This window comes from Sinocyclocheilus grahami, unplaced genomic scaffold (genome assembly GCF_001515645.1).
Source record: "Sinocyclocheilus grahami isolate Dianchi unplaced genomic scaffold, SAMN03320097.WGS_v1.1 scaffold234.1, whole genome shotgun sequence".
NCBI lineage: Eukaryota > Metazoa > Chordata > Actinopteri > Cypriniformes > Cyprinidae > Sinocyclocheilus > Sinocyclocheilus grahami.
The window spans coordinates 943,541-970,912 of record NW_015505413.1 but is presented as its reverse complement, the minus strand read 5'-3'; the positions used below and the strand labels follow the sequence as shown (position 1 = coordinate 970,912).

The 27,372-nt window shown below is 38.6% G+C and overlaps 2 protein-coding genes across 3 annotated transcripts in view; one reads left to right on the top strand and one right to left on the bottom strand.

Moving 5' to 3' along the window:
* Positions 1-990: 990 nt before the first annotated feature.
* LOC107597631 (follistatin-A-like) lies at positions 991-5,810 on the top strand. Of its 2 annotated transcripts, XM_016288784.1 has the most exons (6): positions 991-1,152; positions 1,868-2,059; positions 2,241-2,459; positions 3,382-3,606; positions 3,893-4,123; positions 5,508-5,810. In XM_016288784.1, the coding sequence occupies exons 1-6, from the start codon at positions 1,068-1,070 to the stop codon at positions 5,588-5,590; spliced, it is 1,035 nt and encodes a 344-aa protein (XP_016144270.1). In that variant the 5' UTR covers positions 991-1,067; the 3' UTR covers positions 5,591-5,810. The 2 variants fall into 2 exon arrangements, with proteins under 2 accessions (XP_016144270.1, XP_016144271.1); XM_016288785.1 differs by lacking the exon at positions 5,508-5,810 and having other exon boundaries at positions 3,893-4,908.
* A 10,065-nt stretch (positions 5,811-15,875) lies between these two features.
* LOC107597630 (ADP-ribosylation factor-like protein 15) overlaps positions 15,876-27,372 on the bottom strand; it is a 49,944-nt gene continuing 38,447 nt past the window's right edge. The window contains exon 5 of the mRNA XM_016288782.1: positions 15,876-17,183. Coding sequence (XP_016144268.1) covers positions 17,031-17,183 — 153 coding nt within the window. The 3' untranslated portion in view covers positions 15,876-17,030. The remainder of the gene's footprint in view (positions 17,184-27,372) is intronic.

Sequence of the window (27,372 nt, the reverse complement as noted above, 5' to 3'; positions counted from 1 at the left end):
TCTCCCTCTCTCTCCCAATTCATTTCAATATGTGCTTTGTTGGCATGACAATTGTTACAATGTATTGCCAAAGCATAGTGTTTACACTGAATCTAGAAGAGATGTGTATTTAAAAATAATAAATAAATAAAATAATAGTATATACATTAAAAAAATAGCCTAGAACAAATCAACATTTTAGAATTCTATGAACAATTTCTCTCTCTCTCTCTCTCTCTCACTATACACACACACACATTTTTATTAAAAAGTCAAATTCCAGGTTAGGCATCAGCCCAATTACCTTATAATTCCCCTTTTATGTATAATAACGTAAATTTTTTATTGAAAATTAATCATAATAACAGTAATCATTATTGTGAACTTGTATTTTTTATCATCTTATATTGTATTATGATTTTTGGCTCGTACAATTTAAATAGTCAACCCTGTTACCATGAGTTTGAAAAGTAAACTGGATATTTGCAGAAATATCAACATTAAAATCTTTATTACAGATACCTTGTAGTGTCAAGACTTCGAGAGCAGCGCAATATTAAGCATAAAACTCAACCCTGTTATTTTGATATATTACATTTTAGCCTCATGGCACATTCCAATTTATTAACATGTAAAGACATTTGTATTTTCAATCCTACAAGTTCAAAGTTTGGCATATGTTGTAAGAAAAAATATTTATATAAAATTACTGTTATGCTGTAACAATCAGCCTTCTTTCCCCATTAAACACAAACAGACCCCAAATCACTTTTCTGCTGTTTTCCAACTCTTTGAAATCCCCCCAAACTCAGCCCCAAATCATAATGATGCTCTTGAGGGGAGAAAGTTTCTAGACTTCCAAATGTCACCTGATAAATTTCGGTGGGCAAACTATTACAATGCTCTCCCCACCCCCCTATGAAGTATGAAGACCGCCCACCACAGACATCCAACTCGAGACCCCATATAGATTTAAAAAGCGAGACGGATTCCGTGTGTATGACAGTCAGTGAGTGCGAAGCATCGGGAGAACATCTGTCCATCTGTAGTCCGTCTGTCTCCAACGCGCGTCTCCACTTTTTCTGAGGATGCTACAGTTACCGCAGCTCCGCCAGGGCGTTATCGCGCTTCTCATATGGTTCGCACACTTGATGGAACAGCAGAAAGTACAAGGTAAAGTGACATCTATCCTTCGCGTGAAGTCTGAAGTCTGAATGAGGGATATTATGCAGTGATAAAGCCATTCATGCATTGATTTGATCCGGTTGCGCGCTGGTGCCTCTCGTGCGTAAAAACGAAGAGAAATTATATGAACTTGTTTTTGAGACACCTATAAAAAAATTACAGTAGATATTTATTTTAAAGGCACTTCCTGTTTGATCTTGAAATGATTTATATTTTCAGACGTTATGTCAAACTTTGTGCAATAGGAAGTGTGGTATTTTTATTTATTTATGATGTTTAAAATGGCATTATGTCTAAATGGTTGAGCATGTTGCCGTGCAATGCACAAAAAACGCTTGCACAACCACAATATAGAGTTTCTTAAGAGTTTGAGTGGATTCAGATGGCAGAAAGACTCGAGAAAACCCGAGTTCCTTTTAAAAAATACCATTGAAATCATTTTCAAATGTTTTTTTTTTTTTTAAATCTTTTACCTGGATCAAGCAAAATCTGTAGTTATTTCATAATGTAACTTGGCACTAAAGATATTGAAGGGGCCAAAAGTAGGAATTTAAGAATCCAGCATGTACCCCTCAGTGTCCAAAGTAGTTGTGGCTCTGCTTGGCACTAATTGGTTTCAGTTAGCTACATTCGGTTACATGCCTGGTATGAGTGATATATGAGCAGAATATTATTCGGCACGTAATAAAGTGGCTCTTTCCAGCTGGCAACTGCTGGCTTCAGCAGGGCAAGAACGGGAGATGCCAGGTTCTCTACGTGTCTGGGATGAGTTGGGAAGACTGTTGTAGAAGTGGCCGTCTGGGCACGGCTTGGACCGAGGAGGATGTACCCAATAACACGCTTTTCCGGTGGCTGATCTTCAATGGTGGTGCACCGAACTGCATACCTTGTAAAGGTACCACATAAGAGTGATTTCATCATTTGGATGAATGGAAATAATCTGGAAGAGGCTTTGAATTGTTAGCCTATGAAGATTTCAGACAGGAAATGCTAGGAACGTATATGAACATTGTGATCATTTGTCAGTCCAGAACTGATATGTCAATTAATCATAGCCTTCTTTATTGATTCCACAGAGACTTGTGATAATGTGGACTGTGGTCCTGGAAAGAGGTGCAAAATGAACAAGCGGAATAAGCCTCGCTGCGTATGTGCCCCAGACTGCTCCAATGTCACCTTTAAAGGGCCTGTGTGTGGCTCCGATGGGAAAACATACCGGAACGAATGTGCCCTCCTTAGGGCCAAGTGCAAGAGACACCCTGACCTGACTGCGCAGTACCAGGGAAAATGCAAAAGTACGCTCACTTAAACCTTCTTCAAAGTCCAAATGAAATTTAAATTTAAATGCTTAATTACTTACAAACTATTGTGTACATTCTTGCAAAGAAGAAAATGTCTTTGTAATCTTAAATATTTAAAAAATAATAACTTGCTCTATCTCTGAAACAACTTTTTGTTTCACGTAGGCCATGCAATCTACTGAATAATGTAGGAATTGCTTTTAACCAACTTGGATTTTTGTTTACATTTGGTTATGTAACACTTTTCATAATCCACTCAATTCCAAATAGATATAGAAAATTTAGGTCCCGACTTAAATTGTTCTTGCTGAATATCCTGTTTTATGAAAAAATACGTCACATTACAGAATTAAAATGTTCACAAAATACTAATCTGCTCCGCCTCTGAAACAACTTTTTGTTCCGGTGACATCATGCAGGCCATGCGATCTCATTGAATCATGTAAGAACTGTTTAAACTAGCATTTTCAATTACATTCTGTTATGTAACACCCACTTTTTATGACTCAGTCAATTCCCAATGGATATGGGAAATTTAAATTCCGACCAAAAATTTCATTAAATATCCTTTTTCACTCCGAAATACACCACGTTAGAGAAGTAAAATGGTTGCGAATGCTGTTTCGCGTTGACTTTTTAAGTCTAAAACTAAGGCTCAATTCTCAGTTCTTTAAATAAAATGCATTTAAAAGGAACTGAATGATAACTTGCTAGTAATTGAACGAACATGCATTATTTCATGTCTTTTTAATAAAAATACTATGCCTACCAAAATATTTATAGAGAGAATGGAATTTTACACTTTTATGCATTGACAAAATATAAAGCTATAGTTTCACATCAGTATCACGTAACCAGGTGTAAAAGGTTGTTAAACAGAAGCTGCCAGCATTTATGGATTATTATTTTCATACAGAATCATGCTATGATGTGCGCTGTCCTGGAAGCTCGACGTGTGTACTGGACCAGACCAACAACGCCTACTGTGTGACCTGCAACCGGCTTTGCCCTGAGGTGACCTCACCGGATCAGTACCTGTGCGGGAATGACGGGATTGGGTACGCCAGCGCCTGCCATATCCGAAGGGCAACGTGCATCATGGGATGGTCCATTGGAGTCGCCTACGAGGGGAAATGCATAGGTGAGACTAAGACAAAATCTTGTGCTTGCACAATCCTTTCTTAAACATGTGGTTCTCATTACTCTGTTTTCTGTTGCAATAACATATTCATGTTTCACATGGGTAGCTTTGACTGTTGCTGCTTTTCTGCGTTATTTAATACCTCCTCAAACCACACGGAGTTAAATAAGACTAAAATTAACAGCCGAAAGGGGCTTGAAAAGTGGTTTTACGTACAGTAAAGTGAAATCATACTTTGGGAAAACTTCAGTTCTCATTTTCTTCGTCTACTCCACATCGTCCTCAGACGCCAGGTCCTGTGAAGACATCAAATGCCGGGAGGGACGAAAGTGTCTGTGGGACAAGCGGACGGGACGGGGACGCTGTGTGGTATGCGAGGACACCTGTCCCGAGAGTCGTCCGGGTGACAGCGTCTGCGCCAGCGACAACGCCACTTACCCGAGCGAGTGTGCCATGAGGCAGGCCGCCTGCTCTTTGGGTCTCGTCCTGGAAGTCAAACACTCGGGCTCCTGCAACTGTAAGTAGTGGATGCTAAACCTGGCCGCACCCATGTCCCGCATTCCCTCCCCCTGCCGAAAACACCCTTCTTTCTTGCCCCTCCCATTGCCCCCACAAGGAACACGAGGACTGTCGGAGAGAAAGTGTGTATTAGCCCTTGTGTTGGCTTCCTCTCGCAAAGACTTAACTCAGAGGCGATGAGATGTTAGAAGTGTCCGGGACAGTGCAGTTGTCCCCTGCTCATCTATCGATGAGGTGTTAAGCCAAAATCTTTGAGGTCAAGCCTGGAAGGATTTCCGTTTGGGATGCGAGACAGTTTTGAACATGCTGCTCATCTGATTTTGTTTCACTGTCTGCACATCAGAGACAGAAACGTGACTGACGGTATCATGTGGAAAGTGAACATAAACTCACTTAGCGTGCTCTGTTTGTGAATCGTCTTGTTGTTTTTGCTCTATAGCAGGCTGACCTGCTCTGTGATGGACAAAGAAAAGCGAACCTGGTGCCATTATGGTGCACGGTCAGAAATCCACCAATTGCGAAAGTGACAAAAAATGCCCTGGAAATATAAATTGTACGGGGGCAGAAAGTTTTTTTTAAATGTGTATTTTAATATATAGATATATTTCTGACACATATTTTAATTGCAGTTTTTGAAATGGTCAGTATGCTGTGTTTTATATGCCCAGAAAATCAATTCCAAGAGACAAATATTGTCTGCGGACGTTCGTTTCCGACCCCAGCTAACATCTCTAACACCTTTGTCTATCGTCTGTGTAATAAAGGGAAACTCAATTTTTTCACTGTTGGTTTGTTATGTCCACTTTGCGTAATGTGAAAAAAAAAATTCTAACCATATTCTGTGTTTTACAAGTATTTTTAATGACACTTATTCCTCTAGAAGAAAGGACTTTCTTCGCGTGTTTCTAGAAAATATCACTTCTTATAATGGTTAAAATGTGGGACATAACAAATCTCATGTGGGAAAAATGTGATTTTATGTTTAGTAGGAACATGTTTAGATGATCAGTTGTTAATGCCCTAAAGTAGAACCATATTTCACCCGGCCGAGTCTGTGTGTGGTATTGAAGAATCATCTTCCAAACAGCGATATTTTTGTTTATAAGAAGGGATTACGTAGTGTCTCTTTGCTTGATTTTATTTTATTTTATACAATGACAAATACAAGAAATTCTCCCGCTAATAAAAGATAGCAGTTAGGCGCCATTCCACAGAGAAACTCAATCCCACCCTCTCGTTCCTCTCTGAGCTGTGATCCCACAACCTTGTGTGAATTGCAAAGCATCAGTTAGAGATGCTTTGGGAGAAAGATGCAGTAAGACTCTGTGCCTGAATGCTGTTGTGTTTTATACTAATGCAACAGCTGCTATATTCCTCTGTAGCTCTCTCTGAAGAGACGGATGAAGAGGAGGATGATGACGATTACACGGATTATAGCCATGTATCTCTGTTACTGACTGGATAAACCACCGTCAACAGCAGAACTCCATTTGAGCACAGAGTCGTGTTCATATTGTACAGACGTGTACTCTTATTTATTTTCCACAGACGCGTGGAAGATGCTTATTGTTGTAGATGTTTATTTATACATTTTTTGCCTTTTTTTATTTATACATTTATAGTCTGAATAAATGATCTCTCTCGTCTTTTCCTTTGTCGTCGTTGAAAGAATATTATTTATTATAACGTGCAATGTTACTCATAAGATAAATGTGTTTTGAAAAGTGTTACATTTTGTGAAGGAAAAAAAAGTAAAGTTTTTGTCATTTCCCCAAATGAAGTCTGCAGCAAAACATGCATGTGTTTTATTTATTAATCTAATGTTCACTAATAAATGTACTTTGTACATCTGGATTGGTTTACAATCAAAGCTGACAAAAACAGCTTTGTCAGTAATATCTATGTCTGATTTGTTTTCACTCTGACACCAAAAATTGGTTTTATTTTACAGAAATCATGTTGATTTTAGTGTTTTCTAAAATCAAAATATACCCTTTTTTGCTAATATTTTTCTGTTTTTATGTGGGTGCTCAGAATCCAGTTTATCATATGTTGTATAAAATTAACAATATCAACTTTAGCATTGTTTTCTTGCCATATATTGTTTGTCCTTTTTATTTTAGAGATCCAGCTATAAATTTCTAGTTTTGTATTTGTATGTAAATGTTTAATGTATATAAAGTTAATGATGCCATTTGTAAAGATGCAATATAAAAAGTAAATATTGAACCAAATATGTCTCCTACTTCACTGTGGTTGGATTTAAAAATGTACAGCAGCAAAACTAATATCTGGAAAAGGTATTATTCCAAAACTTAATTGGTCCTGGCCTTGAATCCTTAAAGTGGGAATTTGTTATTCCATGCTAGTCACAAGCCGATTGCCTTGAACACACACACACACACACACACATAAGCCAATCCAAGTTCTGCAGAAGCCACCGGAACTGTCTGAGCTGCAGCGAGGAAACTAATTTGCCAGGAAGTCGCACAGACGGCTAATTGGAAAGGAGAGCGACACCACCTCTTTGCTTTGCAAGGCTTCATTAGATGCTTATCGTTAATTCAAACCCACTGAGATGTTTTTCAGACAGTGTGGGAACTCATTTTTCTTCATCTGATATTGTGCACAGATGCCTTAAAATGTCAAATTAACAGGTTTTATGACAACAGTTCTGTCTAGACTCTAAGTTAAGCTCTTTACAAACAGACCAAACAAACAAGTGATAAACTTACTTTGGCTTCATTGAAACTGAAGCATGGAGAGAGGCGGTGTTCAGTAAGGTGAGGTGTGTTTGTGCTGTCAGGGATGATCTGTGTCTCCTCTCGCCGGGCAGCTGAATCAGCAGTGGTTGTCATGAGAGAATATGGGCATCCGGGCCTCGCCGATACCTGCTGGGCAGCATCTGTGATTGCTCAGAAACAGAGAAGCATAATCATATCTGAAGATCGTAATCAAGAGTGAACACTGTGTAACTGTCTCTAACTTGTTTTGGAAAAAATAGCAGGCCACCACTATAACAATGTTGAGAAACAGCTGATGTTACAGGAGAGAGGAGACTTTTTCCTATAGTCATGCTGATGAAGTTAAAATCCACTGACCTGCCTATGGTCAGGTTTTACATTTTACATTTAATCATTTAGCAGACACTTTCATCCAAAGTGACAATAGAAGCAATCAAAACCAACAAAAGAGCAAGAATATGCAAGTGCTATGACGAGTCTTTTAATTTTAATTAGCCTATATTTTGGCACATTACAGTATATGACAAAAGCTCTTCCTACTCAAAAAGTAATTTTATTATGTTGTCCAGACAAAAATAAAATCTTGCATAAAAAAGATTCATTTACCTCAGAGGCAAAAATGTTTAAGAAGATAGTTAACAAAATATGTTTTAAGAACGTTTTGCTTTAAAGTTCTCATTAAGTTATGAAAATGTTATTTCTGGATGATCTCTGACTTTTTAAAACATCCATGTAAAAATTTTAAATTTTTTTCCTTTGGTTATGTGAACATTGAAACAAGGGGAACTTTCTATTTGACAGCTTTGTGGGAATGTTTCTCTTTAAAAACCATCTTTGTTGAACGACCAACTAAAATGTTTAAAGGGGTCATATGATGTTGCTAAAAAGAACATTATTTTGTGTATTTGGTGTAATGAAATGTGTTTATGCGGTTTAAGGTTCATAGAACGCATTATTTTCCACATACTGTACATTATTGTTTCTCCTCTATGCCCCGCCTTTCTGAGACGCGTCGATTTTTACAAAGCTCATCGGTCTGAAAAGCGAGGTGTGCTCTGATTGGCCAGCTATCCAGTGCGTTATGATTGGCCGAATACCTCAAGCATGTGACGGAAATGTTACGTATTACCTTACCATATTGTGATGATGCCCTGTCAGGCCGGAGCGATGATTCAAAAACATGAAAACCCATTATAAACGAGGCATTCGTTGCATCCAGTGGGGACATAATTATGGATTATAATGACTTATACTGTCTTTTTACGCATTGCGTTGGATCGCGCCGCGTAAACATAAAACCATGTCTGCATTTGTGATCGGAGAAATGACAAACAATAAGCCCTACTCTACACTGCCCAAAAAACTTGCTTTAAATATATTAAATATAAAAACTCTTTAAATATTAAAGACGTACTTACAGTATGTGAGTCAGAACAGCTGGCATTGTAGTCTACTCTCACAGGATCAGGAAACAGCCCTCCATAAAATGTGCTGCACACATCTGAATATTTGGGTTGAAGTGTTCTGGAACAGTGTTGTAAATACAACTTAACCACTTATTTCTAGTCGTGTCCATTTCTGGAAGACCAAACAAAGTAGTTTCGCTTTCACAACGAAACACAGCATCACACACGGCGGCCTAGAGTGAGCAGAGGCCAGGGGATAAAGTGAGGAACGGCCGGAGGGCTGGAGTGAGCAGAGGCGGTGGATTCGACGAAGGAGCGTCTGGAGGGCTTGCAGCAACCACATGTGACGATCACACAGCGCATTCACAACATGGCGGCAGCGGCAACAACAAAACTACAGCGAGATTTAAAAGTTAGGCCTTCTTTCTTTGCGTGAACATTTGGGCGACGTTATGCAAATCTTCCCACATCGTGACGTAGACATGTGGGGGCGTGTTAGAACGAGCCGTTTTAGGTAGGTGTGGCTGACTCTTAACTTTTATAAAGGATATCTTTAGTCTTAGACTTTAGTCTTTGCAACTTTACAGCTCTTCTTTATGCACCAAGAGCTTGTAACACTCCAAAGAGAAAGGAAAAATTGCAATCACTTCATATGACCCCTTTAAGAAGAACGTTTCATAAACGATAGCCTATATAAATAGCCTAATGTTTTAGTGCTAACGTTTTAAGAACGTTATTAAAGACCGGATAACTTTGAACGGACATTCTAGTAACATTAGGTCTATTCCGGAAGAATGTTTGTTCATGACTTCTTTAATAACTGCGCCAGAATGTTAGCAATTGCTCAAGGTTCTGAGAACTGGATACCTACAAATTTCAATTCAGTTATTATTTATCTTAATGTGGTGTCAAAGCGTTATGAAACTCTTGAACAGCAGTTAACGGTGATCACAGGCTGTCAAGCTCTAAAAATCTAATTACAACGTCCCTAGGCTATTAAGAGTGTTCTAGAATATTTTTGGAGCGTGACACGCAAGGTCTCAACGAACTGTTGTTATAAGGCAAGCTGTTCTTCAAAAATGTTAACTTTTGTGTTCCACGAAAATTAAAGCATTTCGTTTTGGAACGAGTGAATCTTGGTGGCGCTGAATCACGGTGCTGAATTTTAAGCGACTCTTGAGTGATTCATTAAATGAATCATATAGCCTACTCACGAACTGATGAGTAGCCTGCTGATGAGTTATCATTACAGATTTCTGTCTTCCCGTGTTTCCGCAGCGTGCCAGGTCGTACGAATTTCTGAATGAACCGCTCGTTTTAAAATCTTCCGGTCTACTGACATTTGTTACGACATCAGCTTCAAACATTAAAATGCACATGATAACTTTTGTTAACTCTACAATAAGTAAATCCACTTCACCAGCTTAAACAGTGATGCTATAAAGCTATACACAAAAACGTAAGATCAAATACAAAATTCTAAAGATGGCTGATGTGCACTTATTTCACTGAGGCATAAGATCTATAATTGCTAAAAAAAAATGTTTTTAACTTATTAAGAAAATGATTTTTGTGTTGCAGTACAAACAGTCACCATTGATTTGAAAGGTCTAGAGTTTTCTGCCAAGTTCATGAGAGGACACCCTTTATCTCTAGGTATAAACCAGTACAAAAGGACAGTGCTCAAATAAGCATAAAGCGTTCTGTTGGCGCAAACAAAACGTTTGAAGAGAACCCGTCTGGAGAGAACTGAGCTCTGTGGGTAATTTCCTGACAGTTCATTGAGTCTCTCTAGCAACCAGTCCGCCGGATCCCCGCTGGGTCTCTCATAGAAGTTCAATACAAACGTGTGAGTCAGTCGATGTCTGCGAGACAGCCACTGGTCAGCTGAGGTTTAGCACACTCTATGTGCGACAGATGCCTGGAAATAGAATGAGAAATGTACTCGGGGGTGTAATCGAACAGCTCTGCCGCTCTGGACAGAAGTCAAAACAGTCTCTTCTGCATGTCTCTGTCCCCTTTTGATGAAGGCAAACCAGAGTGTTTCTGTTGCAGCTCATGCATGCAATATACAGACCTTTATCTTGGTTTATACACTCAGTCTGTTGTCTTTAGTGTTTATAGAGCGTTATTAAAACCAGGGATTGCTGTAGAGCGAGTGACTGATGGCCCTGTATGGAAAATCCATGCTTATTAATGTGCCGTTGACTGTTTTTGCCATTTCAGAAATGTTCTCTATTAGCGGTCGTATAAATTTGGGTTGAATTTTAACAAGGAAATGGAATGCACAGAGCCATCAAAAGAGGCGTACGCTTCCTCAACTTCAATGCGCCGACAGAATCGTAGTCGAATCAGAGATGGATCTGAATCTGCCATTAAAAACAATCAGCAATTAAACCCTGGCTTGAGGCTTTGAAACCAGATCACAGAGAGCCGCTATTAGAGACTATCTTTGTTAGTCCTAACATTACTAAGAAGAGGTTTTCTCACTCGCTGATGGAGAAAGTGTCCCAAACGAGCATGCATGCCTCGTTACCCCAGACGGGCCTGTTTTGATGTCCCAGTGTTGTAAAGCCGAGAATGTACATTTTGTCTTTACATTTGACCCTTGTGTTGCAACACAATGCAAAATGGGATCCACTAATGGAGGCAACGCAAGCTGCAGCCCTAACTCATTATAATCAGTCATGGGAACATGTTTGTGGAGGTATGGCGGCGATAGGAATTGCACATTTCTCATGAGCATGAAGGAAAAAAGCAATGCAAAAGGGTCATTGCTTTTCAGACGCATGTGCTTTTGCTTTCAGTGAGTATGGCCTAGTTAAGTTCGTTTTCATTGGCAATTCTGGGATTCTTGAGTTTCATTGTTTTTTCCTGCACAATTTTGAGTTTTTTTGGGCTGTTTGGCTTTTCATAACATGCTGTGTCAGAACAGTAGAAAGAAAACATCCCAAATGCACTTCTAAGTGTTTATTTCATTTGCATCAATAGCCTTCAGTTACTTTGTTTCAATTACGTAATCTTTAAAAGCTGTTTTCTCAAAATACGTTTTTTTGAGCAAGAAATCTCCACTTCAGTTGCACTTACACATACCGAACTTTACCGTTTTATTCCTATCTATATTCTGAAGATTTTCACAGAGGGGGTTGGGTTCATGTCATTTGCCAGATTTGATAACATTTCATTCCCGAAAAACATGATTTTGTTTTCTTTATAGCTGCTGGCACTGTTTTCCATGGAAGCCCATTTCTGGATAAAAAAATAAATATATATAAAAAATAAGGCAATTGTGACTTTTTATCTTACACAATTCAGATTTTTATTCTCACAATTCTCATAAAAGTTTTGTTTGATATAAACAAAAAATTCAGATTTTCTTCTCAGAATTCTGAGTTTGCATCTCAAAATGCAGTTTTTTATTTTTTTCACAAATAAAATTTTTTTTTTCATGCAATTCAGATTTTTTTTTCTGAATTTATATCTTGCAATTCTCACTGTTTTCCTCTCATTTCATAGAGAAATACATCTCGCAATTCTGGTTTTTGTTTTCTCCACAGAATAAAGACTATAAAAGGAAATTGCAACTTTTTATTTCACAATTCTGACTTTTTTTGAGTCTATCTCGCAAAATCTCCTCTGGAAATATCTTTGACTACTTATATCAAGAAAATGGATTATGAACATGGCTTTATCCAATGTTTAGATTTCTGTTCTGGAATTATATACAAACCAGTGCTTATTTAATGATATAGTTTCTCATTTGCATATATAAAACATAACATTTTAGAAAACGTTTAATACAAAAAAAAAAAATATATATATATATATATATATATATATATATATCATCAAATATACAGTACACTCTTAGAAAAAAAAATTGTACCATTTGGGGCAAAACAGGCCCCAAATGGTACATATAAAACAGGCTTATATGAGGCAGTACCCTCATATAATTTCTCATTTTTGTACCTTAATTACATAAAAAGGTTCACAGCTTCACAAAAAGGATACATATTACTACTTTAAGGTACTAATACACACCTTTTAGGGTTATATTGTACCACTTTTGCACATTTTCTGACTGGATTTCAACCGGGGTCCTTCCTTGGAAAAAGATCACTTGTACACAAACTGGAAGATATATTTGAGAAGAAAACTATATAAATCATGCCTTTTCTTGTTTCATTTCTTTGCTTTGCTTTTCAGCTTTTCGCTTCACAAGATGTTAATTGATGGACTGGAGTGGTGTGGATGACTTGTGGATTATTGTGATGTTTTTATCAGCTGTTTGGACTCTCATTCTGACGGCACCCATTCACTGCAGAGGAAAAAAAATTGCTGAGCAAGTGATGTAATGCTACATTTCTCCAAATCTGATCCCATGAAGAAACAAACTTAACTACATCTTCGATGGCCTGAGGGTGAGTATATTTTCATAAAATTTTAAATGTTTGGGTGAACTATTCCTTTCGATTCAAAATCATTTGCTTAAATATGGACTTTGGTCTCCCTTTGCTGCTTTGCAGATTTCTGGGAAAGGTTTCTAATGGATGCTGGAACATGGATGCAGGAATTTGCTCTTGTTCAGATACAAACATCACTGAAGTCAGGTATTGATGTTTTTGTGATGGAGTCTGGCTTACTGTTTCAGTGTTGTTTGGCCTGTGCTCAAGTCGTTCCATTTCTTCGTAGACCACATTTTGTGCACTGCATGGGGCATTTCCAGCAGATTTAATCTTTTTTTGTATATGAACAACTCTTGGATGTATTCTTGATTAGTTTTTCCTGTGGAGCACTTTGTGCTATACAAGTAAAGTTACTATTTTCATCTTCAGAAAGCAGTAGGGAATATACAACAGGCTTTGAAACTATTAAAAGCATACAGATTAAATATTTAAAGGCTAAAACTTTATGGTAGCTACTGAGTTTTAATCAACCACACCATAGCCTCATATAGCTTTTGTGTTTATTAGTATTCAAATCCACAGAGCAAAAATTCCACCCTTTCTGGTGTGGAACATGATTATCACAGATGATTAATACATAAAGATCTACTTTATTCATGTTATTTTTGAGGCAGGGCATCACAGGTTACTAGGGTAAATAATGACATTGTATTACAAGTTTTCTGAAACTTATGTTTAAATATGCAATGTTATATATATATATATATATATCTGTCAGTTAAATGGTTTTACCTTATTCACCTTGTCTTAAAGGGACAGTTCAACCAAAAATGAACTTTCTGTCATTTTTCTTTACCCTCATGTCAATGACTTTAAAAAAAACTTTCATTTTATGGACAAAAACAGTTATATCTCAGAATATCTTTTGTTTTTCCACAAAGGAAAGACAGCAATTTTGGGCGAACTATTCCTTTAAGAGCTGCCAAAGAAACTAATAATACTTAAATTTAAGAAACTTTCTGAAACTTGCACAGGTGTGATAGAGAGCAGAGCCATTTTAAGAAGATTAGCGCGAGGCTGTCAGACTGACACTGGGGAAAAAGAAGAAAATATTGAAAGTCTGTCTTGCAGACAGCTTTGTGAAGTTCTTCAGACATGGTTAAAGTTGAAAGATTAATCCCAAGTGTTCATCTGTCTGCATACTAATATGCATCTGGTATAGCGTGAGTGAGTCATTTCAAATGGTCTCAGGTTATTTTAGATAATGTCTCTTCGCCAGACACAATACCCATTACCAAAAGATGGTATTTCTTTCAGCAGCTTCATTTGCATTTCATGCTGTGGTCCATGCAGGTTTTGTCAGTCAGATCTGAAAATCAGAGGAACAATTTTCTGTCTGCCCCCAGAAAGCAAAGTCACGGACAATTTCAATGTTGTAATTTAGAAATTATTAACTGATCATCAGTGTCTGTGCTGCTTCTTGAGTTGTCCTCTGGTCAAGGAGAAATGAGAGAGAGGTTAAACTTTAGGCACCTAATTATATTTCCCGATGTCTGCTGTCAACTGAAACTCGAAGAAAGTTTCTTTCAAGTCATAGAATAACAATGTGGTCTAATGATTGTGGTCCAGGTTGCCTGAATGTTTTTGTCCCCCCTCTGTTTTGTTTTGTTAAATCCCCAGCATCTATAAATGTGTCATTTGACATTTTAGCAGGATCTGGTTTTGTTAAGCTCCTGTATGGACATGGATACATTATGTTTATTGGATACATGGATATATTAACTTCAGAGTCTGATTTATGGGAATCCCTACAAGCCAATGAAAAGAAACTGCCTCCATCCCACAGTTTTGTGGGTTATGAGGACAGCTGGAAATGACTGTAGATGACTAATCCATAGACAGGGAAACACTATGACTAATCACTCTTGTGCTGATGACCCACAGAGATGCTGGCGTTCCTTGCCCTTTAGTCAGTAGCAAGCTCAAAGCCATCCAGATGAGCGAAACAAAGGGAAATATCAAAGAAGCCAATTATGATAATTGGTAAATGGGTCAGTGGAATGAATGGATCTGAATTCTGAATTAAACTTCATTTTTGTAAATTTGGGGACATGAAGTCAGAAATAAAGGTATAGCATCTTGATATCATGAAGAAAAAAGTGAAACTAAAGAATGAATTTCTTGAAAGCAAAACTTGAATAGTTCACACAAAAGGAAAGTTTGCTTAAAATTGTCTCACCCGCAGGCCATCCAAGATGTAGATGAGTTTGTGTATTCATCAGATTTGGAGAAATGTATCATTGCATCACTTGTTCACAAGTGGATCCTCTGCAGTGAATGAGTGCCGTCAGAATGAGAGTCCAAACAGCTGATAAAAACATCATAATAATCCACAAGTAATCCACACATCTTTTCACTTCACAAGATGTTAACTGATGGACTGGAGTGGTGTGGATTACTTGTGGATTATTGTGATGTTTTTATCAGCTGTTTGGACTCTCATTCTGACGGCACCCATTCACTGCAGAGGATCCATTGGTGAGCAAGTGAAGAAGAAACAAACTCATTTATATAGAGTAATTTTCTGCTAATTTACATTTTTGGTTGAACTATTCCTTTAACTAGTTTTCCATAATCTTTTACTCATACTTCCTAGAAAAAAATTCCAAAGTTCCAAAAAAATATTTTGTTAATACATAAAAAATTATTAGCAGAAAAAAAGGACAGAAAGCGATATCATAGAGAGGACCCTTGAAGACCTTCACAACTCTGTGTCAAGGTCTAGATCATTTGTTCTCATCCATTATTCATCAGCCAAAAATGTGAAACATGATATCATCCTATAAGTAAATGACCAAAGACAACATATTTGTCCTTCTTCTACCTTTATTTTCCATGTTTCTCAGTGGAAATTATGCATAAACACTGTCAAACATGTGCCACCTGACTTGATGCCACCTTGGTAAATGGCTAAAAGTCCACCTAGACGTTTTATCTTCCTGTACAAAGACAAGCACATGTCTTTCCAGAGACTAATCTGTCACAAATGTACAAATATTTGAATTACAAAAAGGCAGCTGAATTGGTTCGGAGGGTATAAAATTGTAGTAGATATAAATAAAACCCAAGATGTTGCCCGAGTTTGATGATGATTATGCATTCAAGGTGTTTGCTTGCTTTTGGAAGTGTGCCTGATGTGGCACATGAATGATTTGGTTAACACCGGACTGGGCTCTTGCATTCCTTCCTCCTCCAGAAACTCATCTAAATGGGACCACATTGAAACTAGAGGAGGTGTGATGATGCAGAGAGAGCATGTTACATTCAGGGCCAACAGAAATACAAAAAAATTCCAATAGCGCGATATCCAAACAAGCACATGGTAAATACATCATGCATACAAAATCAAAGGCTGTGTCACGGTTCACCTAAAGGGGCTGATTGTGGTGTGGTGTGGAGTGTCTTTGGTGAAAAGACAAAGTCAAACCGGTGTTATATGTTTCAGTAGGGCTTTGTCAACCATTACCATCCAGGATAAAGAGACAGACAAGCAAAATCCTGGATATGATCAGCTGTCAAACAATACTAGACCAAGTTATGAAAACATCAGTGTCCTCAATGATCCCAAATGAAAAATGTGCATTTATAGTCACTCTAAAGCTCCAATGGTACATCAAGTGTGGCTCCATGCAGTTTAGAGATATTATAGAATATTTATTAATTCACGACTGAGGAATCACTCTTCTTTTCACTTCACAGCCACAAATATTTAAGACGGCCTATTTGAGTTACATCTAAAGACTGTCGTTTCTGAGAACACAATGAAACGTTTGTTTTAAAAATACATTAGGACTCACTTTAAGGCTTTTAAGTACAAACTGGCATATCTCTCTTGCAAACATGCATTCACGCAATCACTCGCACACTGTGCTAAGAAAACAAACTAGGGACTACATGGCTTCCAGTTGCCCAACATGACCAAGAATATGATTACATCATCTATTTAGTAGCAATGTGCAACTAGGTCTGCATTAAAAAGGACAGATACAACCATTTAACTGAGAATGGTAATCGTGTGTCGAACGCTTGTTCTGGGTTAATACGTGTGGTTTGAGAGAAGGTATCAAACTTAAGGGCTGAGATACCTTCTTTTTCTGCAGATATGTATCCTTACGTGAGGATTTATCATAGTCCATTTTTTCCCATGGCTCAATTTGTTTCACCACAGTAACAGAGTTAAAGTAACAATGTAGTTTACACGACGGCCAGGCTGAACCGGGATGTGCTGGCCTGTGGTGAGTTGGCGTTCGGTAGTGTCTGAGGGATGCTGGGATGTCGTCCCCGGGTCATATCCTGCCTGTCTCGTGGTCCTTCTCCTCGAGCAGATGAATGAGCTGACCGAAGCTCTCCTTCACCGCGTCCATGCTGTCCACCGTGCTGCCCTCCAGAATCCAGCTCTTGCCTCGTGCCAGAGGTTCCAGCTCAAAGTATTTCTTTATCTGTGTGATAAAGAAATAAAGCTTAGTTCGGTGGAAGCATCTTACACTATGAACTTGAGGTAAATAAAAAAGAAAAAGTGTTTTAATCTGGTTTAATTCTGATGGGTCGAGAACCATGTAAACGAACAAACCAATGCTAAATTCAAACCAGATTGCAAATTTATAGAATAGATTCATGGGATAATAACAGAACAAATATTTTGATGTAGGTTGTGCAGCTAATTAAACTTAAATGTAAATTCATTGGATACTTGGTAGAAGCTAGTTAAATTAGATGCCAACATTTTCGAACACTATTTAATCTTTAGCAAAACTCAAAATGAATATCCACTATCATATTGTATATTATGATGCCTAAACTCTCTTGTAGATTGATTTTACTTTTTAGTGTTTTATTTTTTTATTTAGTCAAAGCTTATTAGTTATCAATCATAACATTACAATAATTAGCAAGATTTTTTATATCAATGCTCCTAGCGTTGTAACAACCAAAATATGCAATTAGAGGAATGCGATATACCAATAGACATGATTAACCTTACAAATTTGTCAACCGATAGAGATTTTAGAGACTTTAGCTCCTCTATCACAGTTACACGCTCATGTGACGTTGCTGTGCTACTTGATCACGAAAACTTACTGTGTGCATGTGTTTTTAGGCATTGCGGTTTAAAAGAGAACTAATTTCGCTGTATGTGCGCACTGTCTGAAAGACTGTTTCTGAGCGCTATCAGAAAAACATGTGCACGTGAAGACGGCACTCATAGAGTGCGGGAGTATTGAACAGAGTTATTTTTGCTGCTTTATAGGCCTTGAACTGTTAAATATACACTTCTTTGTGTCAAAATCCCGTCTTTGCAAGTATCCTCTTAAACACAGTAAGTCTTAAAGGGGACATATGATGCGATTTAAATTTTTCCTTTCTCTTTGGAGTGTTATAAGCTCTTGGTGCATAAAGAAGATCTGTAAAGTTGCAAAGACTAAAGTCTCAAATCCAAAGAGATATTCTTTATAAAAGTTAAGAGTCAGCCACGCCTACCTAGAACGGCTTGTTCTAACACGCCCCCACATATCTACCTCACTATGTGGGAAGATTTGCATAACGCCACCCAAATGTGCACGCAAAGAAAGAAGGCGTAACTTTTATTCTCACTGTAGTATTGTTGTTGCCGCCGCCATGTCGTGAAGGCGCTGTGTGCTTCGTAGTGAAAGCGAAACTACTTTGTTTGGTCTTCCAAAAGAGGACGATATCTGCTTCGTCATGCCTGGAGCTGATCCGTGCTGGTTGCTGAGGAAATACTACAACTTTGTGCTGTGGATCGCCGGATCGCTTTCACCGTGGACGAAGTCCAGCCCGGGGTCGTCACATGTCCTTCCGGACGCTCCTTCATCGAAATCGCCGGCCGCTCCGTTCTAAAGCCCCCCCGCCTCTGCTCACTCTAACCCTCCGGCCGTTCCTCACGCTAGCCCCCGGGCCTCCGCTCACTGTAGGCCGCCGCCGCTCACTCTAGACCGCCGTGTGTGACGCTGTTTCGTTGTGAAAGTGAAACTACTTTGTTTGGTCTTCCAAAAATGGACACGACTAGAAATCAGTGGTTAAGTTGTATTTACAACACTGTTCCAGAACACTTCAACCCAAATATCCAGATGTGTGCAGCACATTTTATGGAGGACTGTTTCCTGATCCTGTGAGAGTAGACTACAATGCCGACTGTTCTGACTCAAAGACTGTAAGTATGTTTTTTTTATATTTAAAGAGTTTTTATATTTTATATATGTAAAGCGAGTTTTTTGGGCAGTGTAGAGTAGGGCTTGTTGTTTGTCATTTCTCAGATCACAAATGCAGACATGGTTTTATGTTTACGCGGCGCGAATGCCTCGTTTAAAATGGGTTTTCATGTTTTTGAATCATTGCTCCGGCCTGACAGGGCATCATCACAGTATGTTAAGGGGAGTAACATTTTCATCACACGCTTGAGGTATTCGGCCAATCACAACGCACTGAATAGCTGGCCAATCACAGCACACCTTGCTTTTTCAGACCGATGAGCTTTGTAAAAATCGACGCGTTTCAGAAAGGCGGGGCATAGAGGAGAAACAATAATGTACAGTATGTGGGAAATAATGTGTTTTTTGAACCTTAAACCGCATAAACACATTTCATTATACCAAATACACAAAATAATGTTCTTTTTAGCAGCATCATATGACCCCTTTAAGTGAAAGCAAACAGCTGAGAAAGAAAACACATGTGTAACAGTACATTGGATCCGGGAAGCTCTTAAAGTGACAGCAGTATTAATCAGTCTAATATTCCTGCTGTCTGTCATTCATGTTAGGGTGTGTTCACACTTGTCATGTTTGGTTCGATTAAAACTAACTCTGGTGTGATTGCGCTGTTAGTGCGGTTCGTTTGAGTAAGTGTGAACGCTGCCATCCGAACCCTGGTGCAAACCAAACAAGCAGACCGAGACCCATCTTTTTAGTGGTCTCTGTCCGCTTGTTTGGTTTGCACCAAGGTTCCAAACGAACTCTGGTGCGGTTCGAATGAAATATGAACGCAACATGGACCAAATGCTTCCAAACGAACCAAAAACAGGATGTGATGACAAGATGCGACACTATGCGACTAGGGCTGCACGATAAATCGCATGCAATATTTAATGCGCATCTTGTCAGTAAAGCCGCTTCTGTAATCAGCAGTAAATCTCCATCATGTGCGTGCTTTCACATGAAGCAGCATTTACTACACAGAGCCGTTGTTCACTGACAAGCTGCGCCCAAGCTGCAGCCCTATATGCGACATGATTTGACGACACGTAATGAACGGTGTATCTAAAACAAAATGAGCAGAGGGCAAATGTAGAGCAACGAGGAGGTAAAATGCATTTTATGAAGTCTTCGTGAGTTCGCAGGTGGTAAAAATAAAATCATGTACATGTAACAATGAGCGCTTAGTCCAGCAGATGGCATTAGGTGTATTCTACTTAAAGCATTATACACCTGCAGCTTTAAGTCGAACACACCTATTGTTTGGAGTGTTCAGTAAGTTCCGTTATGAAATATACCTCATTCAACCCGACCAATCAGGTTGTGGACGTATGACTATGCCTTTAGGTTCGGTATCTTTAGGTTCACTGTCAAAAATGCCAGTGTGAACGCTAAGCAGACCAGGACCAAATGTATCGTTTTATTTTTTGGTCCAGACCAAACAAACCAAGAGAACCGAACTACAAGTGTGAACACATCCTTAATCAAACAACAAAAGAGAGAAAATCTCTCACTGCTCTTGACTAAATCACTTTTGGAACTTTAATAAGAAGAAATATATATTTAATGTACACAGTGAATAATATGCAGTGTTTTTATACATTTGATTACTTTATACAATGTATGCAGCATTTCTTATTTGTTCTAATGTAGTTTTTTTGTCCGATTGCTTGTAATTAGTTACTTATTCCGTTTTAATAGCTGACTGATTACTTGTCTTCAGTGAGTTTGAGTTTATTTATTTATCAGGCTAGTGTTAGTTTTTTGTGATATTGACACCGGTGACAAGAATTATGAAATTTCCATGGTTTCAAAAATGATGGTAACATAAAGAGCTTATTTAAAGCAAAAATAACTATATTGTGATAAATATCGTTACCGTGAAATAAAATTACTCATATTGTGATAAAAGATTTTGGTCAAATCGCCCACACCTATGTCCAATGTAGTAAATTATTAGCTGCCATGAGCATGAAGCTGTATAGAAATCAAAATTGACAATATTGTTGGTTCATTTGGATCACCATGTGATGTCCATAATTAAAATCTGTTACCCTGAACTGCTGCTGTGACTGACCTCATTTAAAAATGAGAGATTAATCAAATCTGCAATGCATTAGCTTACATGCAAACAAATGCTGTATTGGAGTTAGCATGACTCGCTAGTTAACAACATTGCTAGCATGTGTTGGCTTACAATTTTTATCTAGGTAATTATCTAACTAATATACTAGCAATGTACTGAAAATCCATCCTGAGATCAGACTGTTAGTTTGTAGATTTAACAAGAGTTTAAACAAGAGTTTTTAACGAACATTTGGCTGGGGTTGTTATTTTGGAACAAGTTTCCCCTATTGACCAATAATAACGCAGGGTAAATTGTATCTGTAAATATTCAGCCTGTAAACGAGTTCCAAACTAAAACAACTAGATCTTTATTCTACTGAAGTTAGAAAATATGAGGTATCAGCCAAGAAATTCCAATGTATTAGCCAGGGGAATGAGGACAAACTTGTAGTACTAGCGCCAGTCCTTTTCAACGGGGCAGAAATGGGAAGGGAGACAGGAATGCGCGCACTCCACTGATCAGCGTTTGCTACGGTAGATGATTTGGAGGAAAATTTGAGGTAACAGGAGAAAAAAAGCAAAAAAACTTTTTTACAGTCCTATGATTAGCAAACATGATGAACACAAAGACTTGAGGGACAGTAATGTCACAGAATTGATCGCAGCATTACATGAGACAAAGGAAGGCTCTTCTGATAATAATCAGCTCTGTGTTTTCAGAATTTCCAAGGCAACAATAGAAAGCAACAAACACAAATATTTCAACAAGAGCTATTTCCATGCTTGAAGCCCTTCAGGACAGATCTACAACCATCTTATTGAAAATTCAAACAGCCAGGTGTAACATGTACAGTGGTCCCAAAAGCCATTTGGAAACTTCTGGACACAAAACAACACTTAAAGGAATAGTTCACCCAAAAATGAAAATTACCCCATGATTTACTCACCCTCAAGCCATCATAGCTGTATATGACTTTCTTCTTTCAGATGAATACATACAATCAGTTATATAAAAAAATGTCCGGGCTCTTCCAAACTTTATAATGGCAGTGAATGGTGGTTGAGATTTTGAAGCCCAAATAAATGCATCGCATCCATCATAAAAAGTGCTCCACACGGCTCCGGGGGGTATGGGGGTGGGTGGGTTAATAAAGGCCTTCTGAAGCAAAGTAATCTCTCTGTCGTACGCGTGTTCACGAGAGAGTAGCGTAGGCGTAGCGTAAGCTCTGGTGAGAATAAACTAGTTTTGCGAGAACCAACTTTGGTTTACAGCCAAGGAAAACCAGTCTCCTCTTGGCTTATTTCGAAATCCTCCATCATTTTTCTTTACAAATCCTTGTTTTGTTTTGCTCTCTCCTCTGCGCTGCCACATTTGTCACTTCTCACTGAAGCTTACGCTACGCCGACGTCTTACGTCATCCACTGGAACTCTCATCAATGCACGTACAACAGTTAGCGGAAGCTAGAGATTATGGTTTATAAAGTTTTAAATATGGATATTTTTACACAAACGCATCGATTTGCTTCAGAAGACCTTTATTCACCCAGCAGAGCTGTGTGGAGCACTTTTTTATGATGGATGGACGCAGTTTTTGGGCTTCAAAATCTCGACCTCTATTCACTGCCAGTATAAAGCTAGGAAGAGCTTTTTAATATAACTTTGATTGTATTCATCTGAAAGAAGAAAGTCATATACACCTAGAATGGCTTGAGGGTGAGTAAATCACGGGGTAATTTTCATTTTTGGGGGAACTATCCCTTTAATATGTCTGAATGTCATTGCATTAGATTCTTAACACTTTTTGAGCAATTTCTGTGTCCTGCCAGAGTAACCACAGGTATATTGTCCTACTTTAACTATTAACATGTCCTACCAAGTATTCAAATTTTCATAATATTGAAAAAGCAATTTAGTTTTGCTGATTTCTCTTTAAAATAAATAACACTTTGTACAATATTTTTGTTTTATATTGCAAAGAAATCTATACATAATTCATGTGGCTTAAATTTGGGGTTGTTGCATGTTTTCCTAAACATTCATCAGTAAGAACTTAAAGGGATAACAAAATTGGGCCCATTTTATGGACATAACATTTATAAAATACCTTTTGTGTGTGCAGAGGGGGAAAAAAAGGTCATACAGGTTTAAAATGTCAAGAGCAAATGGTGACAGAATTGTCATTATAGGTTGAACTAGCATGATGCCAAAAAAAACCTTGACCTTCGCATGAACAGCAACAGCATTTAAACATCCAAAAATGTCCCTGTCAAAGTGATTTCTCCCCTCCAGCTCCTAATTTATGCTTGTACCCAACTCGTTGACCTCTGACCTCGGGGGACTTAAATAAGCCCAGAATAAATATAGAGTAAGCCACTAGCACAGGTGTGAAAAGTGAAGGCGCAAAAGAAACACAAAATATTTGTTTCTTGTTTTGGCGGTGTTTCTGGAAGCCGGCCCATCTCGTCACCTGATTGGCTCAACCCCAAACCTCCCCGCTGTGGAGAAAGACCACCCCACTGGGAGCACTTCGTCAAGCCTGGCCTGTGATTCCACGTTTAAACTCACTCACAGCGCTGAAATATATGGCATCAGTGTCACATCTAGGAAAACTCTGAGCTTAACTGACAGCCAGCGGGAAGGGGCCAAAAAAGTTGTTGGATTTTTTACTTCCCTTTGAGAGTGCAATGAGAGGAAAAAAATTAATTAAATAATCAAACAAAACATCCTTTGAGCCAAAGCTTTCCTATTATGCCAAGAATGTTGATTAAGATTTCCCCGTCTGGGACTTCATTGCTACAAAATTACACAATCCTGCTGCTTCGAAGAGCAAGAACAATCTTGGAACGCAAAGCCATATTTGTCTATTGTTTCACAGTGAAACCTATCCAGACTTGAAAAAGCAAAAGTAACATTTGCAGAAGACAGGAGGTTTAGGACGGTCTGCCAGTGACGTTGAGGAATAGTACTTAAAAAGATGATACAGATTGATACAGAGTGCTGGTATGTCTGACGACAGCTGATGCAGCAAAATGTGTATCATCTCTAAATTGCACAATAGCTAAAAAAAACTAGGCAGAAGGAATGGGTCAGAATGAACGACTTTGGGCGGTGCTTATACCTTGTTCACACGTATATGGAAATTTGTAAAAGGAAAAGCATTTTTCGTCTTGCGTTTAAAAAAAAATCCTGTCCACACTACACTACACTGTCCTATCATAAAGGCAAAAACACCAAAAATGAAAATCTTAAAAAAAACAAAAACTTAACTCTTTACCTATCTGCGTTATTTTTACGAAACATTGGCCACCATAATATTTTGTCATATGAATATCTGAACATGCCAAATTTGCAAAACATGCATAATTGGCAAAGCATATATGCTGAGAAAATGGCATTTTTGTACTACATCTCAATCGAATTTAGATCAATGATCAAAACAGACGATACACGATTGTTGTTTCTGCTTCTTCTTCACCATGTTTTGATTTAGGGATTCCCCCCTAACATATAACAGTGGAAACAAAGAAAGCCGGTCAGTGGTGGAGACAGAGTTAAGAACATTTTGGCAATGTATAATTTACTGATGCAGTATATGCATACTCCTCCGTATAGCGGTATGATCATTAAACAACTGTAGGCTGACCTGTAAACGTCATCGATGACAGCTGACCACAAAAAAAACTAAGCAGTATTTTGCTATTGTGGTCAGAATCCTTCCTGAAGAATTCCAGCACATTTTTATAAACAACTGTTGCCATGCGCAAATGGCGCTCTTGATGTGTTCCAAAAAATGTTCACGTGTTCACACACATCAAGGAAAACAACATTTTGAAGTGTTTTCCGAAACCTCTGTTTTCAGTGAACTAAAATGTTTACATGTGGATGGGAGGCCAAAACACAGCGAAAACTCAACGTTTCCAGAAAAAATCAATTTGTTTTGAATGGGATTTTAATTAGTGTGCTGTTAACGCAGACATTTGTTTAAAAGCAGATGCAATTATGTTCTGCCAATCAAAGCTGGTAAAAAAACAAATCTCAGTTAGGAAAATATCTATGTGGCTTAAGTGACAATTTAAAATGATTTACAGAATGAAAAATAGAACATAGTAAAATAAATTATATAAACAAAACAACTGACAAAAAGTTGACAATTTAACCATCTAATTATTCTTAAAAATAAAAGGATATCTAAATGTATCTATGGATGTTCTAAGAAACCAGATATCAGTATCAGCACACAAATACGATTACACAAATTTAGGCGTGCATCCCTACTGAGAAACCTTGGCTAAGCTCAAGATGAAGCTAACCTCAGGACATGTGCAAGGCTCACATGGCTCCAACTAAATCTGCACGTTCTCCAAGCCAGATTGGCTTTAACACCTGGTTTACTGCAGATCTTTTTCTTTATGACATGTTTGGATATGAAGCCTTTCCGGGGTCAGTGGGATAAACCCTTACTGGAGACAAGCCATGACTAAATCACTTTGTCAGAGACCTGACTACCGATGCCCCTGCACAAAGTCAGAAGCTCACAGGTTCCAGGTCATGGGCCGTGAACAAGCCTCTTGGCCTGTGCACTTTCATAGTGTGTCTGCCTGGTCATAGAGCAGATTTACAGTAACTCATTTTGCGTAAAGCTTGACGGTTCACATCTGGATTTGCAACACGATAAAAAGGAGCTGGGATTGAGCTAATTAACTGCAGCATTGCAGGAACTCAAGGTCTCTTATTGGTCAAACTAACCAACCGCCAATCAGTTATCCTCTTGCCCTGTGCGTTTGTGTGGACTGACCTTCACTTGAGGAACTCGCCCACAAAGAAAGAACATACTCCCACAGACGCACCGCCTAAGGCACTGACAGGTGACCTGCTGGCAAGCCCATATCAACAAACCCGCTCAAACTATGATCCATCTGATATCCATCAGACTCTGAACTTCATATGCTTAACCACACACACAGACCCACCTGCAGGCCTGCTCCCCAAAAAGGAAGAAATTTCCCAAGGGAAGTGCTAATTTCTTGAGCATACTGCAAGTGTTACCATTGGGAGAGTCGTTTCAAGGATCATATCACAGTGAGTTTCTAAAGATAGGAATTCGTAAGCATTGTAATATTCATCAGTTTTGAAGAGAAAAACATGACAAATTTTCGGTCCAAAGATGGAGTAGAAACAGACCGCTATAGAGAAACGGTGGAGAGCACACCTCCTCCCCCAACTGCTGAGACTCTGTCCAGTTGTTTTGTGGAGCTCTAGTTTCTGTTATTCATGTGTTAAATCAGGCTCATTCCACAGCAAACCACAGCAGTTCCATGGGCCCCCTCTATTCACATGCTGGAGGCTGCACTCTCTTTCTGAAGAGATTTCCTCATATTAATAAATGGAATAGTATTTCATGCAGGGCAACGAAGGCCCTGTCGCTGGGGATTCCTCAGTGAAGAAACATTCCTGACAAAGTAGCTCAGAGCAAGAGTTTCAACCAAAATCGTGTTCAAGTTTCAAAACAAAAAGTGCTGGCCAAGCAATATGGGTATACATGTGCATATATTAGAGGAGTATACATGTGCGTTATGTATTGTTCAATCTCTCTTGACAGGAACATCTTTAGGAATCTAGAACATGAACAAAGAGACAAAGCTGCACCAGACAGATAGCTTACACTGTCAAATCTGGTGCAGAACAAAATGTATTGCACTCACTGGATCTCTCCGTGCACCTGAGATGAATAAGCACCATCTGCTCCGATGCCATGACCGTCAACCCCAAACAATAACTTCCCGTCGTCATGACTAGTGTTGGGTCGGCTCTTATGTAAGCATGTGTTTGAGTTATGGCGATGACTGAAGAGTTCTCATAACTCACCGAGTCTGGCTCCAGAACATTAGGAACATATTAAAAGGAGCCGAACCTGGCCCCTTGGATATCTTCAACAACACTTTACCTAAACATAATCCCAACCGGGAGCCCCTAGCCATATCAGCGGTGATTCATAGAGAAAAATTCAAATCATGATACTACCCCAGCAGACAGTCATCCATATGCTATTTCCCTTTCCTTTACACGTTCACACCCTTCTAGCGTGACATGCTCAAACGCAAATATTAGGCAAGGCCTGCTGTTCAGACTCACAAGACTGCAAATCAAATTGGTTAAAAATAACCAATTGTAACTGTTGCTCATGAGAGACGTGATTCAATTAAAGTGGATGTTGCAGGCCAAATGTGGTCTGCAAAAGTAAAACTAGTCTATTACAAGATGAGCAATCTGGTGCCCCTTTTCAACAAATTAAGCGTGTGCCCATTCTTGAAACACTGCAGATCAGAAAAAATAGTTCCGTACCAGCCCTAA

What these genes read in the sequence shown, in the direction of transcription:
- LOC107597631 (XM_016288784.1), top strand. Translation starts at nt 1,068, where the DNA reads ATGCTACAGTTACCGCAGCTCCGCCAGGGCGTTATCGCGCTTCTCATA. An exon ending in GGAACAGCAGAAAGTACAAG is followed by an intron (nt 1,153 to 1,867) that starts GTAAAGTGACAT and finishes GGCTCTTTCCAG; the next exon opens with CTGGCAACTGCTGGCTTCAG. An exon ending in GTACCAGGGAAAATGCAAAA is followed by an intron (nt 2,460 to 3,381) that starts GTACGCTCACTT and finishes ATTTTCATACAG; the next exon opens with AATCATGCTATGATGTGCGC.